The sequence below is a fragment of the Myiozetetes cayanensis genome, unplaced genomic scaffold (assembly GCF_022539395.1).
Source record: "Myiozetetes cayanensis isolate MyiCay16 unplaced genomic scaffold, myiCay2020 scf31, whole genome shotgun sequence".
Lineage (NCBI taxonomy): Eukaryota > Metazoa > Chordata > Aves > Passeriformes > Tyrannidae > Myiozetetes > Myiozetetes cayanensis.
In genome coordinates this window covers 6,479,445-6,493,840 of record NW_026087533.1, presented here as the reverse complement: position 1 = coordinate 6,493,840, position 14,396 = coordinate 6,479,445, and the positions used below count along the sequence as shown (strand labels likewise).

The window sequence follows — 14,396 nt, the reverse complement described above, 5'->3', positions numbered from 1 at the left end:
TGGCAGCCTTCCCTGAAATACTGTGTGCTCGTTACTCGTGTTTATCAGCCCAGGAACCATTTATTCCCTAACATATAAAACTATTTTCCACAGATTCCTGTACATTTACCAACAGCTGCCATGGCTTCCCCTGGGCTCGCCTGCCCTGTTCCCCAGCGCTCTGCTCAGATCCCCTGCGCGGGGGCAGGACAGGCACGGCCTGCAGGGCTCCGCTTGGGCCTGTGGCAGTGGCACATTCCTGACTGCCTCAAAGGCTCCCGCTCTGGCAGCTGGGTTTTTGTTGCTGTTCCTGCCCTGTGACCCATGCTGGGCTCTGGTGCTGCTGCGGGGCCTCAGAGGGTGAGTGAGCAGCCCCAGCCCCGAGGTTTCCGGCTGAGCTCTCCAGCAGCAGCACCACAGCCCAGGGTTCCTGCAGCACCCTTTCCAGGGATTAACCACAAAAGGTTTCTGTACAAAGGGCCCCTGGGCTCCTCTTTCAGTCATTCTCCAGAGCCTCACGTTTTTAACCAAAAAAGGAAATGACCCAGCTGCACATAGCGCTGGAACATCTGGATTTTATCCCTGTCATGAATGGGTCATGGCTGTGCACAGCCCAGCGCCTGATTTACAGAAGGGGAAGGGTGATGTCATGCACAAACATCCCCCAAGACTCCTGAGTGCACGTCTGAAACAGTTGTGGAAATTTTATTAAGCACAAGGAGCAGTGCGAGGGGGATCAGACTGGGGCTGCTGTTCTGGGGAGGGAGGAGTGGAGGAGCTGCTGGGGGTGCAGGGGCAGCACTGGGGGCACAGGGCAGTACTGGGGGCACAGGGCAGCACTGGGGGCACAGGGCAGCACTGGGGGCACAGGGGCAGCACTGGGGGCACAGGGCAGTACTGGGGTGCAGGGGCAGCACTGGGGGCACAGGGCAGCACTGGGGGTGCAGGGGCAGCACTGAGGGTGCAGAAAGAGGCCCCAGCATTCACCAAATGTGCCTGAGCTGTGCTCTCCTGCACCACCATTGCAGGTCAGCCCCGATGGGCAGAACCAGATCCAAACCACCACCTGGGGGTCCTTGTGCAGGGCCAGGAGTTGGACTTTGATGATCCTTGTGGGTCCCTTCCAGCTCAGGCTATTCTGTGATTCCATGTATTTCAGCTCCCAACCCCCGTGGTTGCCCCAGGATGGAATGGCACCTTCTGGACCAACCCTCTCCCACTTCCTCCCAGGTGTGCTGCCATTCGTGGGAGAGGAGGATGAGGATGAAGGCCACACGGGGGCTGGTCTTGTCCCACCTTGACTCTCTTGATGCCAGCAGCCCAAAATAAGGAGGCCACGTGGCTGGATGGGACATTGCTGGATTTCAACTCCTTCCCTTTCCAGGGATGAAGGTTCATGCAAAGGGAAATGGAAGAACACTAAGTTCAGAATCTTATCTCTGTTTTTTATTTTTTGACAGGCATTCAAGAGGAAGCAGTGACGTACTTTGGGGCAGCCTGTAGTGAAGGGGGGTAATTAAAGACAGTATTCTTACCCGCAACAACTTTGTCTGCCATTAATTAAGCCGAATTTTGTTGTTGTTGCTTTTGGCTTAAAGTAATTTATCGCACATGGCAGAAAAATATTAATAATGTATTGGCGAGTTAAAATTTAGTTACAGCTTTGCGTTTGGCGAAGTGTGCGATGCCGCGGAGAGGTTGCGGCCGACGGAGGCACCGGGGGCGGCCCGGCCGGAACCTCCGTGCGGGGTGCGCGCGGGGCCGGAGACTTCCGGCGGGCACACACGGGGCGCGCCAGGGCCTTCCGGCGGCGGCGGCGCGATGGAGACGATCCTGGAGCAGCAGCGGCGCTACCACGAGGAGCGGGAGCGGCTCATGGACGTCATGGTGAAGGAGATGCTCACCAAGAAGTCCACGGTGAGCCCGGCGGAGGCCCCGCGGGGGAGCGGGGGGGCGGTCGCCGCTCGGGGCCGCGCTCACCGCCCGCCTCTCCCCCGCTCACCGCCCCTCTCTCCCCGCAGCTCCGCGATCAGATCAACTCGGACCACCGGACGCGGGCCATGCAGGACGTGAGTGCAACGAGAGCGGGGGCGGGCCGGGCGCCCGGCACCGAGCGGGGCCCGCCTGGTTAACGGGCCCTGCGGCGCTCGGGGCTTTCCCTTTTGTCCCGCAGAGGTACATGGAGGTGAGCGGCAACCTGCGGGACCTGTACGACGACAAGGACGGGTGAGTGTGCCCGGGGGCCCTCGTGTGCCTGAGCGCGTCCTGCCGGTGAGGAAATTGGCCGTCCTTTAAGTCCATATAAACACCCGAGGAGTAACGCAGGTAGCGGGTTCCGGGGACTGAATGCAGGGCAGCCCCCGAGTGCACACGGGACAGTTTGTTACTCCCGTGTTTCGTGTCGTGGGGAGGCTGTGGCTGCCCCGGGGGGTTGTCAGGGGCTGCGGCAGGACAGGGGAATGTGGCCCTAAGCCTCTGAGCTGCGTGGGCTGGGAGGTCCCACGGGAGTCGGAAGTTTGCAGTCAGACACTGCAGCACAGACCTGGACCGAGGCTGTGCAAGTGTCACCTTGTTTTCCCTGCCCCTGGACTCGCAGCCTGCGGAAGGAAGAGCTCAGTGCCATTTCTGGGCCAAATGAATTTGCGGAGTTTTACAACAGACTGAAGCAAATTAAGGAATTTCACCGGAAGCACCCAAATGAGGTGAGTAATTACCTGCTCCGTAGGAACAGGTGGGTTGGGGTCTGTTGGGCCTCATCTCTGCAGGAAACAGACTTTTTGTTTTCTGCAGTTTAATTACCTAAACACACAGGTCCTGGGAACACCTAGCTGCCACCTGAGCTGCTCAGGGCCAGGCAGCGTGTGAGTGAGAGCAGTGCTGGTCACTCACAGTGTTCCCTGCTTGGGAGCATTCTGCAACTGGCCTGGAGTTGGGGCTCACTTTTCTCATGATGGATAAAGGCACACATTTGTGCAAGACAGCTGAAAAAGCGCTTTAGGTTCCTTTTCTGTTCGCAGTTTCATTGTTTGCCACCTCCTGTGGTTTTATATTGTTGTTCTGGTACAGATGCTGAAGTAAATCACTGTGTGACTTGTGTCTGCCCTTGCAGATCTGTGTTCCCATGTCAGTGGAGTTTGAGGAGCTGCTGAAAGCCAGAGACAACCCAAGTGAAGAAGCTCAGAGTAAGTGTATAGTTTGCTTGAGATTATCTAACTATCAACCCATTATCTAATGGGTTGTTTGATCTGTTTTGCACATTTCAGGGCCCCACCTCCCTTTTATGAAACGACTTCTGAAAATTGTTCTTCTGTCATTTAAATTCTTCTGAACTGCAGTCCCTGGAATGTTCCCCAGTGGTGCTGCTGCTCCTGAGGAATGTTCTGATGCTTGCACAGAGCAGCAATTGGGGCTGATCAATGAGTGTCCAGGGCGTTGTAATGCCTTCATTAAGCATAAATGAGTTCACAGCTAATCCTTTTCCAGTTCTAAGGCAGTTGCATAATAAGTAGGAAATATTGAGCTCATAATAAAGCTCTTAATGATCTTTCCTACAGATCTGGTGGAGTTCACGGATGAGGAAGGGTACGGACGATACTTGGATCTGCATGATTGTTATCTCAAGTACATTAACCTGAAATCATCAGAGGTGAGAGCCTGCTGTGTCTGGGCACCTCCAGTGCTTGGTGTGGCAGGGTCTAGAGATCCCCAGGCCCTGCACGGGCTGGGACTGCTGTGTTCTGGGACCTGGATGTTAATTTGGCTGTGTATGAACTCTGACTCAGCTTTTCTTTTCTTAGAAATTGGATTATATCACTTACTTATCCACATTCGACCAACTCTTTGATATTCCTAAGGAGAGAAAAAATGCTGAATATAAGAGGTAAGCCTGTTTACCTGCTTCCTTTATGGCAGTTGGTGAGAAGGAATTTGCTTCTGAAGTATTCAGCTGCTGAGATTGTGATTAACTCCCATAAATTGGGTCCCTGGGCTCAGTTGTGTGTCTGAGCCCCAAGCAAAGACATAGTGCAGCAGAGATGTGGAGAGCCACATTCTGCTCTGAGGAAGGGCCTGACTGTACCCTCGTAACTGCTGTGCCCAGAAATTCTGTGGGGAAAACTGTCCTGACCTCAGTCACCTCCCTCTGCAGCACTAGAGGGTAGTGACTGTCCAAAGATGTGGGTAGAGGATGATAGTGAATTACCTGTGCTTGTGCTTCCCCTGCCAGGTACCTTGAAATGCTCCTTGAGTACCTGCAGGATTACACAGATCGAGTGAAACCGTTACTGGACCAGAATGAACTTTTTGGGAAAATTCAGACGGAGTTTGAGAAAAAGTGGGAGAACGGCACATTCCCAGGCTGGCCGGTGAGCAGCCTGAGCCTGTGGGATGTTCTGTGTTTGAGGGGTTTCTATGAGTTATTTGTTTAAAGTCATTGCTGGGGGTGACCCTGACAGGGCTGCAACTCTGTGTCACCAGACTGCAGGGTAGTACTGACCTGAATTTGAAACCCAGTGCAACTGGTTTGAAATGAACCTTGTTTCAGGTTGGCATATATTGCATCTTTACTATTGTTCAATTTTCAGTTTAGTGAGGGGATTTTTCTCTCTGAAATGAACTGTTTCTCTGGAGGTTAAAATGTTCTATGGCCTGAAGCCTTGTGGGATGTCATGCAACTCTTGCATGTGGTTTTCTTGGCAGAAAGAGACCAGCAGTGCCCTCACCCACGCCGGCGCCCATTTGGACCTCTCGGCCTTCTCCTCCTGGGAGGTGTGTTTCCAGTGTTCTGCACTTACTACCACATTTGGAGCAGGGGGAAGCTCAGTCATTTGATTTCTTGGCATAATTTTAGTGCTTTCCTCCCTGGCTCTGTGCTTTCTGGGTAAAACTTCGATGATGCTAATGATTTAATTTCTCCAGCTGGGGGGATGTAGCTTGAAGGACCTGGTTAGATTTGTCACATTCCTCATTTTCCAGTGAGGAGGGGTGCACCCTTGACAGTCCTTTCTTGAATACTTTTCATCAGATTTTTTATTTCTTTAATGAGTTAAAAGTGGACTATATCCATATTTTATGTGTTGAACAGATCATCTCTTATAGTGGTTTATTTAATTGAACAGGAATTGGCCTCCTTGGGACTGGACAGGTTAAAATCAGCTTTGCTGGCCCTGGGGCTGAAGTGTGGTGGGTAAGGTGCAGTCTTTGTTGAGTTCCTTTCAGTTTTTGAGGTCTTCTGTCTCACATTCCTTTCTGGGATACTTATTTGGTCATCTCTGTGTACTAGTATTACCTTAGTGATGTTTGAAAGATAAAACATTAAGAACCAAGCGGCAGGTACTGAGATCTGCTGCTCTGACCAGATCCTCTACTGGAGTCTCTGGTACAGAAGACTTTGACTTGAGGAAGGAAGGCAAAGATAATAGGAATCTAATGATCTCATAAAAACTACATTTAGAATTTTGTTGCATGAATTCAAATAGTTCTCGGGAAATGTAAAACTATGGTCTGGACTGATCCTCTCCCTGCTTCTCTGTAGGACTCTGGAGGAGCGTGCTCAGAGGCTTTTTAGTACTAAAGGCAAATCCTTGGAAGCACTTGACCCTTCCTTGTTTGCTAAGAATCCAAAGACGAAAGGAAGCAAAAGGTGAGTTCTTAGAGATCATTCTGAGGCTGGTGATGTTCTCTCCTCTTGGATGAGGGGTGTTCTGTAATGGCCACTCTTGTGTAGTCGTTACAGAGAGATTAGAAGCTTTTCATGTCAGACCAAATAGTGCTGAACCAAATGGAAGATATCAGAGCTCAACTTGTGCATTTCATAAAGTTACTCTATCTATTTCTAGAGACACTGAAAGAAATAAAGATCTTGCATTCCTGGAAGCTCAGATTTATGAGTATGTAGAAGTTCTTGGGGTAAGGATTTTATTTTTTCTTTGAACTTTTTATTTCAGAGCTGTCAAATAGTGACTGGTCATCCACATCTTTACCCAGTGCTTTCATAGATAGCACCACATCTATTTTGTGCCTAAGTCACATGGTATTGCAAACCTTTACTTGTTCTGCCTTGCTGCTTGCCTTTGGTTTGGGGGGATTGTTTTCAGCAGAGTGGCTGCTGCTGTTACCTGTCACCATGGAAGTGCAAATGGTGGTACAAGGTTTTTGGTTTTGGCAAGTAGGAAACGTTAGGGTACTAAAAACTGAACTTGTTTGGCTGAGTAGGGTTGGAGTTCTGTGCTTTATACTGATCTTCCATTCCCTCCTTCTGTACATTGAGAAAGTTTCAACTTTGTTGTTGTCACAGTGTGTGAACAATGCCTTCTTTTCTCCAGGAACAGAGACACCTCACCCATGAGAATGTGCAGCGTAAGCAGGCGCGGACTGGGGAGGAAAGGGAGGAGGAGGAGGAAGAGCAGATCAGTGAGAGTGAGAGTGAAGATGAAGAAAATGAAATTATTTACAACCCTAAAAATCTGCCTCTTGGTTGGGATGGCAAGGTAACTGAGACTGTCAGGCCTGGAGAAGTGGGAGAGGTCACTCCACACTGCTCCCTTGCTTGAGCTACTTTGCCATGCAACCTAATCCTTGTGTATCCTCATCTTCTTGTCTCCTCGCTTGCAGCCCATCCCATACTGGTTGTATAAACTCCATGGTCTGAACATTAACTACAACTGTGAGATCTGTGGTAACTACACCTACCGAGGGCCCAAGGCATTCCAGCGGCACTTTGCAGTAAGTGATGTTCACTGCAGGAACAGCCCTGCTGTGTTCATACAGTCCTTGTAGAGAATCACTTGGGAGTCCCTGGGTAGCAATTCTGCCCCTTATGACAGGGGTCAGGGCCATGCAGTGGGACCCATAGGTTGTGTAGGGCACACCGAGATCTCTTCTGCTTATGCTGAACAGTCACTGTCTACAGTACAGGAAAAAAATACTTTCATAGAAGCTTTTAGGACTGGTAGCTTTGTACTTTGGTAGTATTCGTTGCACCCTGTTCAGGTGTTAATGTCATTGTGGTCTTTGGTGGTGTGGAGGACATGGCATTCCCTCTCATGCTGACCTCTCATCTCTTCCCCCGCAGGAGTGGCGACATGCCCATGGGATGCGGTGCCTGGGCATTCCCAACACGGCACACTTTGCCAACGTCACACAGATTGAGGATGCAGTCTCATGTAAGTAGTGATAGCAGAACAGGGAACATGTGAGAGAACATCACCTTTTCTGAAGGGGTGGGTTTGGACATTGGTCTCGTGTCCCATCCTGAACTATCACTTTAAAGCCTTGTTTGCTGCAGTTCTGTGCCTTTCAGTAATCACACAGGAATTATAACTTTGTAATGGATGTTAAGTACATTTCTGAACTGCTGAATTGTTTTAGAAGAAGGGGGGAAAAAAAGCTCATGTATGTATTTTACTGCATTAAAAACGAGTATCTCAAGGGAAATGGCATCAGATCCTGTTTGACTTTGTGTTTGCAGTGTGGGCAAAGCTGAAACAGCAGAAGGCTTCAGAGAGGTGGCAGCCCGATACAGAGGTGAGCAGTGAGAGGTGTTCAGTGCCTCCAGTCCCGTGTCCGTGGGACCCTCCCATTGCTGCGTGGGAGCAGTGTCCTCGCTTACACAAGTGCCTTTTCCTAAGCTTCTGTCCCAAGCTATTTTTCAACAGTGTGCAGGGCAACAGTGGGAAATACAGCCTGTAATGACTGGCTCTGGATCAGCTCTTTTTCCCAGGACCTGCTGGCAGATCTGTTGCCTGTCTTTCTGCACAGAGGTTCTGGCAGGGGTGCTCATGTGTAGTGGCTTCTGCTGCAGCTAAAATTTGAAGGCTGTTCCCAATGTCTCTAAACTGTTATGTTCCAGGAGGAATATGAAGATTCCAGCGGGAACGTGGTGAATAAAAAAACCTATGAAGACCTGAAGCGCCAAGGGCTGCTGTAGCTGTCCCCAGAAGAAGGATCCCACATCTGTGGAGTGAGTGGATGTGGCAGCAGCTCTGACTTCTTCAGTTTCTGGATTTTGTATGTGCATGAGTATAGATTACAAGGATACTTTATAGAGTCACTTTGTAGTAAGCCCCTTGTGAAAAGCAGACTTGTGACATTGTTTTATATTCTAAAGTATCTTGAAAAATAAACTCATTTTAATTTAGGAAGTGCCGAGAGACTTGTCTCCTTTCGTATGGTGGAAGGAAGAGGTTTGATTACAATGTGTTTGAAATGCTTTTTACACAGTTAGAGCTTTCAGAAACAATTCCTTCTTTCACTCCCACTCTGATGGAAATGTTTATGGTGAGGGTTGACTCTGAAGTACGTGGACTTGGACACTGTGTGCTGACAGGTAATGGTACTGTTCTAGATCTGGCTGTGAGCATGTGGTTTATTTTGGACTCCTTTGCAGAACAAACTCACCTGGCTTAAGGGCTGCTTTTACCTTGGATCTGTCTGCCTGGGGAGCTTTGGCCACTGTGTTTTTTCAGGGAATTACCAAATGAGCTGCGTCAGGTTGGGCTGTGGGGACAGTGTATGGTGATTTCTCTGGCACTGCTGGTGGCTTGAAGGACCTGGTAGGTTCTTGTGGTGCAGGAGGACGGAGATGGGAACAGATGATGCATTTAGAGGTGACTGCTGTGACTTCAGCACCCTTGGCCCCCGGTGCCGTGCTTGGAGTAGCCTGTATATACCCCACAGATTTGTGCTGCCTTGGGAATTGCAGGTCCATCGTGCAGAGGCCACGTGTGTCACATGTGACAGTGGCAGTCCTTGGGCCACCCAGCCCCTCTGGTGTAGTGGTTGCTCATGTGACATCTCCAGCCTTGCAAGCCCTTTCTCTGTTGCTGTGCACAGCCATTTGCGTCTCTGCTGCTGTGGAGCCGCAGGGGACACTTCCCCTGGGTGGTGGCTGGCAGGGGTGGAGCTGGGCTGCGGGACCAGTGCCACAGCACCTGCTCAGAGGTGCTCCAGTGCTGGCGGCGGCTGCAGGTGCAGGAGCAGACAGACAGGTGAGTGCCATGGGCTCTTCTCCTTCCCCCAGAGGGCAAGGTTGTTCTCCTGGGATGAGGCCACGTCAGATGGGTTCCTTGTTGGTACCTTGTCTGCCTTGGAGCTGGGCTGGAGTGGCACTGGGCTCAGTAGGGATGTCCACAGCTGGTCTGATTGGTGGCTGCCATGGTTTGGAAGGTGAGAGGCGCCAGTTGGCATTGTCTTGTCTTCTCTGTCACTGGTCTGCACAAGCTTTGGCCACTCCAGGTCCTAGGGGAATGGTGACTCCGCCTAGGTCATGAAAAGGAGGGGAGTGTTACAATTTTTGGAGAACTTGGCCTTGGAGCCTGTTTGGATTCAAATCTCCACTGTTTCCTTAGAGAAACAGGTAAAGATTTGAAATGAAAGTAGAGAGCCAGGCCACATCTTCACTTGCAGCAGCATGAGTAAACTGTTTTGTGGTGGCAGGTGTCACTGTGTCACCCTGCACCCTGCTTCTGCAGCTGCCTGCAGGGCTGTGCTGCCTGCGAGGCCCAGGGAGGGTTGTTGCCACACCAACAGCATGCGCAGCTCCCCAGGGCTCCTGTTCCCCGGCAGCGGCCTCAGTGAGTTTGGGGAGTCTCTCAGGAGGGAGCGACTGGTTGTCACTGGGGCTGAGTCCTGGAGGTAGAGCCCAGAGCTGTGCTGGGGTGTAGCAGAAACCCCATACTGGGGTGTCTGCCCTGCACCTCAGGGGGGCAACTCTGACTGTGTCCTCCTGCCAGGTCCGGTTGCAGCCGTGGTGGATGACGATGGCCCGTCGCCGATGGCTTGTCCCGCCCGTTCAAGGTAACAGGGGCTCTGGTGCAGCACCAAGAGTGTGTCCAGCCCCCATCCTGGGTCTGTCCCTGCCCCAGCTGTTGGGGCTGTGCCAGAGGCCTCCCTGGGATAAGGGGTAGCCACTGGCCCCCTGGGGCTATGGGAGGGTGGGGAGTATCTCTGCTCACTTGTTTCAAGGGTGAGCTGCCTTGCTGCTGGGGAGGCTGTTTGGGCTGTGGGTAAAGTGGGCAGCAGAGGTGGTGGTCTCAGCCATCCCCATTCAATTCCAGGCCTGCTGCTCTGTATCTTGGCTCTGCACATCCGTCTCCAGGACTCTCTTGCCCCAGCAGGTGAGCTCTGTACCCAAGGGAAATATGGGGGCCTGTGGGAAGTGTGGTGCAATGGGGACTTCGTGCCTCTCACCTCCAAACTGTGTTCTGTAGGACAGAGCTGCACTGAGGAACCTTTCCTTGAGCTTTTGCCCCTGGAAAAGTCTGTTCTTCCCAGGCAGCATGGCTGGAAGCGAGAGAGAGAGGCTGTTGTAACATCTCTCCATAGTGCTACTGCAGGGGGCTTCTGGCTCTGACCTGCTTCTTGGGCTGCCCAGTCAGTAGCTGCACACAGACTCTGTTTGGGACATCCTGTCACTGACTGCCATCCACCTCCCAGCCACAGTGGGACAGATGTTCCCACAGGTCCTGCTGGACCACGCTGTGGCTCAGAACAGAACACAGGGCTTGCTGAGTGTATTTTTCCTTGTTTCTTTCACCAAAGGGGAACTTTGTGTCTTTCAGAGCACAACACAGTTGCCAACAGCACGGTGGTGGCTGCCAAGAACACCTTGTTGGTTGCTGCGGCCACCAAGAACACCTTGGTGACCACCAAGAATGCCTCACTGGTGGCCACAGCTGTCAAGAACACCACCAAGGACGCCACAGTGGTGGCTGCCACCAAGAATGCCTCACTGGTGGCCACAGCCGTCAAGAACACCACCAAGGATGCCACAGTGGTGGCTGCCACCAAGAATGCCTCATTGGTGGCCACAGCCGTCAAGAACACCACCAAGGATGCCACAGTGGTGGCTGCCACCAAGGATGCCACAGTGGTGGCTGCCACCAAGGATGCCGCAGCAGTGGCCACCACCGAGGATGCTGCAGTGGTGGCCACCACCGAGGATGTCGCAGTGGTGGCTGCCACCAAGGATGCCGCAGCGGTGGCCACCACCAAGGATGCCGCAGCGGTGGCCACCACCAAGGATGCCACAGTGGTGGCTGCCACCAAGGATGCCGCAGTGGTGGCCACAGCTGTCAAGAACACCACCAAGGATGCCACAGTGGTGGCCACCAAGAATGCCAGAGAAGTGGCCGCTAAGGATGCTGCAGTGGTGGCTGCTAAGAATGCTACAATGGTGGCCACCACCAAGGATGCTTCAGTGGTGGCCACCAAGAATGCCAGAGAAGTGACTGCTAAGAATGCCGCAGTGGTGGCTGCCACCAAGGATGCCTTAGAGGTGGCCGCCAAGAATGCCTCAGTGGTGGCCACTGCCAGCAACACTTTGGTGGCTGCCACCAACACCTCGGTGGTGGCCACTGGCAATGCCTCAGTGGCCACCAACACCTCTGTGGATGGTGCACAAGAGACAATGGTAAGGAAAGTAATGGAAAGAGGGGCATTGCTGGGCCATTGCAGCCCTACAGGCAGTGTCTCTTCCCCAGCTGGTCTATCGTGAGAGCCAGAGTGCGACGGGAGCATCTCCTGGCGAGGAAGGGGAGCCCTGTGGGCAGAGGGGGGTGGTCCCTCCAGACAGTGAGGTTGTGGCTGGGGACAGCCCCGTGGTGCTGTGCAAGGTGGCTTTGCTACATGGTGACACCCTGGTGTGTTCTCCCTCCAGCTCACCTGCCAGAGTTTTCAGTGCTCCGGGGAGAGGTGTTACCAGGATGAAGCCCATTCCAACAGAACAGTCACCTGCCATAATAAGACTTATTGTGAGGTATGGCGATGCAGGGGGGCTGCAATAGGGAAACCTTTCTCCTTCTTTATCTGAGCAATCCACAGTGCTCTACTAAGTCTATGTCCATCTCCTGTTTACCTTCTTTCTCTGGCAGTCTGTCAGTTATTTCTGCTCCTTTGTAATGGCACCTCTTCACACTCATTTTATCCTTTGACTCTGCTGTTGCAGCTATATCGTTTCTCCAGTACAAACTACACAGCCAGGTGCAGCAGCAGGTGTGGTGTGGGGCTGTGCAGGACCAACAGCAGCGAGAGCAGGCAGCAATGTGCCCTGGAGTGCTGTGCCACTCCACTGTGTCTGCAGCTCAACGCCAGCGCCTACGGTAAGAGCCGAGCTTTGCTCTGTGGCACAGAAGGGGCACAGGTGGGCAGAGCCCATTACAGAGGGGCTGTGGCTGCATCACCGTGTCTCTTCTGCCTGGGGGCTTGCTCTGTCCTTGGAGCTGGGTGAGGGACAGGGTGGCCCCACCAGCTCCGGCTGCAGTATGAGCTGCGCTGGGGAATCTGTCCCTGTGTTGCTGTGGAGGGCCCTGTGTACCGGGTGCAGCCTCACAGGGCTCCTTGTGTGTCTGCAGGCGACCTGCCACCCACCACTGCTCCACCAACAACTGCCACCACCACCCACCGACCTCCCTCCCAAAACGTAGGTACCACCTGGGCAGAGGCTGCTGCAGCCATGGGGGCTCTCTGGGAGCTGCGGCTGCTGGGACAGCTGAGCTCCCACCTGAGCAGGAAACAGGGAAAGGTCCCTCCTGCATCTGCTTTATGAGGTCAAATCTGCCTCTGGAAGGGGAACAAATCCTAAATGGGTATTGGAAGTAAAAGATCAGTAAGGAGCCTGTCCATTGGGCCTTATCCCTAGCCCAGCACTTGCATCAGCTCAGGCAGTTTGACTTGACCGTGTAGCTGAGCCTTCCTGCAGCTGCAGGGAGGGTGCAGGATCCACTGAGCTCTAAGCCCTTTCCTGAGTCTAGTGGAGGGGAAGGTGCTTATCTTTGCAGAGCCCTGTTAAGAGGAAGAAAAAGGAGGCTTGAAACATGTTTGCTCCGCTGGTGTTTCAGTAGTTTCATTTGGTTTCAGATGGGCCACTGATAGTCTTTTTTCTCTGGATCTAAAATGCCTTCCTCTCCACATGCATGTCTGTCAACCCATCCCAACAGAGGGGGGTGGGAGAGGAGCCCTTAGGAGCGAAGGGCTGACTGAAATACAGTGAGAGTCTCATGGATATATGATGTTCTCCCCTGGTCCTCTCTCACAGGGAAAAGTGTGCACAGCATTCTCCTGTCATGGGGATGGGTGTTTCAAAGGCAGGAAGACCATCACTAGATGCATCTTGGGGCAGGACTTCTGTGAGGTAAGGCCTGGGGCTGCAGAGCAGGACAGCTCCAGATCTGCCATTGTGTTCCTGTAATGAAAATACCAAAGGCTTGGCATGACCCCTAGGCTGATGTGTCTCTTCCTTCCAGATGAAGAAGACGGGCTTGAATTACATGGCTGGATGTAGCAAAACCTGCAAGGCTGCCAAACCAGTCTGTGCCAGTGGGATGAAGGCTGCCTGTTACCAGGAATGCTGCCCAGCCATCCCAAAAGCCAGTTGTCTGAAACTGGATGGCAAAATTCATATCAATAGCTCTGGGCAGGTGATACTGGCCCCATTCTTGAAGGTCATGGCATGTGGGGTGGTCCTTGTCCTGAATTACAGGGCCTTCACTTCCCTCTGGGGGTAGGCAGTGGTCGGGACCCTCCACAGCCTGCCCTCCTGCAACAGAGCTCTGCAGCAGCGCTTGGTAGGATCCTGTTGCTCTCTGACTTCAGCCAAGGCCACTATCACACACTCTCTGTCACATCCCTGTCACACTCAGAAAGCTACAGCAAGGGATTCTGCCCTGCCCCGCCCAAATCCTGTAGGCCTGAGAGACCTGCAAACTAATTGCGAATCCTGAGAGCCATGCAGTGTGTGCCTCCGTGCTGCTGGAATGAGGGACCAGGAATGAGAAGGTGTTAGGCCTCCTTAAAAATCAGAAAATTCTGCCTTGACTGAAGGCACAGGGGCTTCTCTAGTCAATGACCTGCTTGTGGTACAGCCTCCCTGGACCCCCTGTGACCTGTATAGTTCTGAGCAGTTTAGTTCTGAACTGCTCTAGCAATGTAATGCCTCTTGCCTGGGTGAGTAAAATGTTTTGTCTCCAAATCCTAGGCAGGAAAATGGGATTACTCTAAAAGTATCTCATGTTTTAGATGATCCTGTTTCACATCTGTGGTTCTCTGTTGCTAGAAGCAGAGCCCAGATGTGAACCTGTGACGTAAACACCCCCAGTGCTCCTCGAGCCTGTTCTTGCAGCGCACAGAGCTGGTGCAGACCTGGTTGGGCAGTCAAGGTTCTGCCAGTTGTGCACATGCTCATGGCGCTGTCCCCTGCAACCGCTCTCCTCTGCCACTGCTGGCTCCTTAGAGAAAAGATTGCAAAATATTAAAGTCTGTGTTTCAGCCCTCTGGCCTGTGCTGGTGTTTTGAGTGTGGCTGAGCATGGTGTGACCTGCGGGAGGGCGAGAGGGCTGGGCTGGGCAGTTTGGGTCCCTGGGAGTCTTGTGTGCTCTTCCAGCAGGAAGGTTTTATGCTGCCAGCCCTCATAGAGCGCTCCC

The 14,396-nt window shown here is 52.5% G+C and overlaps 2 protein-coding genes across 2 annotated transcripts; both read left to right on the top strand.

The window, feature by feature from the left end:
* Positions 1 to 1,740: 1,740 nt before the first annotated feature.
* On the top strand, positions 1,741 to 8,120 carry SF3A3 (splicing factor 3a subunit 3). The gene is made up of 17 exons (XM_050326439.1): positions 1,741 to 1,896; positions 2,001 to 2,048; positions 2,153 to 2,205; positions 2,576 to 2,681; positions 3,089 to 3,161; positions 3,534 to 3,625; positions 3,777 to 3,859; positions 4,205 to 4,343; positions 4,678 to 4,746; positions 5,097 to 5,164; positions 5,513 to 5,620; positions 5,817 to 5,886; positions 6,303 to 6,467; positions 6,592 to 6,702; positions 7,052 to 7,142; positions 7,448 to 7,503; positions 7,829 to 8,120. The coding sequence occupies exons 1-17, from the start codon at positions 1,801 to 1,803 to the stop codon at positions 7,904 to 7,906; spliced, it is 1,506 nt and encodes a 501-aa protein (XP_050182396.1). The 5' UTR covers positions 1,741 to 1,800; the 3' UTR covers positions 7,907 to 8,120.
* Positions 8,121 to 8,256: 136 nt separating this feature from the next.
* Positions 8,257 to 14,249, top strand: LOC126645568 (uncharacterized). The gene is made up of 9 exons (XM_050326108.1): positions 8,257 to 9,144; positions 9,711 to 9,774; positions 10,035 to 10,094; positions 10,539 to 11,389; positions 11,636 to 11,734; positions 11,924 to 12,077; positions 12,330 to 12,397; positions 13,013 to 13,108; positions 13,221 to 14,249. Exons 1-9 carry the CDS (start codon positions 9,133 to 9,135, stop codon positions 13,479 to 13,481), a joined length of 1,665 nt encoding a protein of 554 aa, XP_050182065.1. The 5' UTR covers positions 8,257 to 9,132; the 3' UTR covers positions 13,482 to 14,249.
* The last annotated feature ends 147 nt before the right edge of the window (positions 14,250 to 14,396 follow it).

Bases quoted from the DNA above. Each gene is read 5' to 3' on its own strand.
- SF3A3 (XM_050326439.1), top strand. From the start codon at position 1,801: ATGGAGACGATCCTGGAGCAGCAGCGGCGCTACCACGAGGAGCGGGAG. The intron at 3,162-3,533 runs GTAAGTGTATAG...TCTTTCCTACAG, and splicing joins CCCAAGTGAAGAAGCTCAGA to ATCTGGTGGAGTTCACGGAT. The intron at 6,468-6,591 runs GTAACTGAGACT...CCTCGCTTGCAG, and splicing joins CTCTTGGTTGGGATGGCAAG to CCCATCCCATACTGGTTGTA.
- LOC126645568 (XM_050326108.1), top strand. The intron at 11,735-11,923 runs GTATGGCGATGC...CTGCTGTTGCAG, and splicing joins ATAATAAGACTTATTGTGAG to CTATATCGTTTCTCCAGTAC. The intron at 13,109-13,220 runs GTAAGGCCTGGG...TCTTCCTTCCAG, and splicing joins TGGGGCAGGACTTCTGTGAG to ATGAAGAAGACGGGCTTGAA.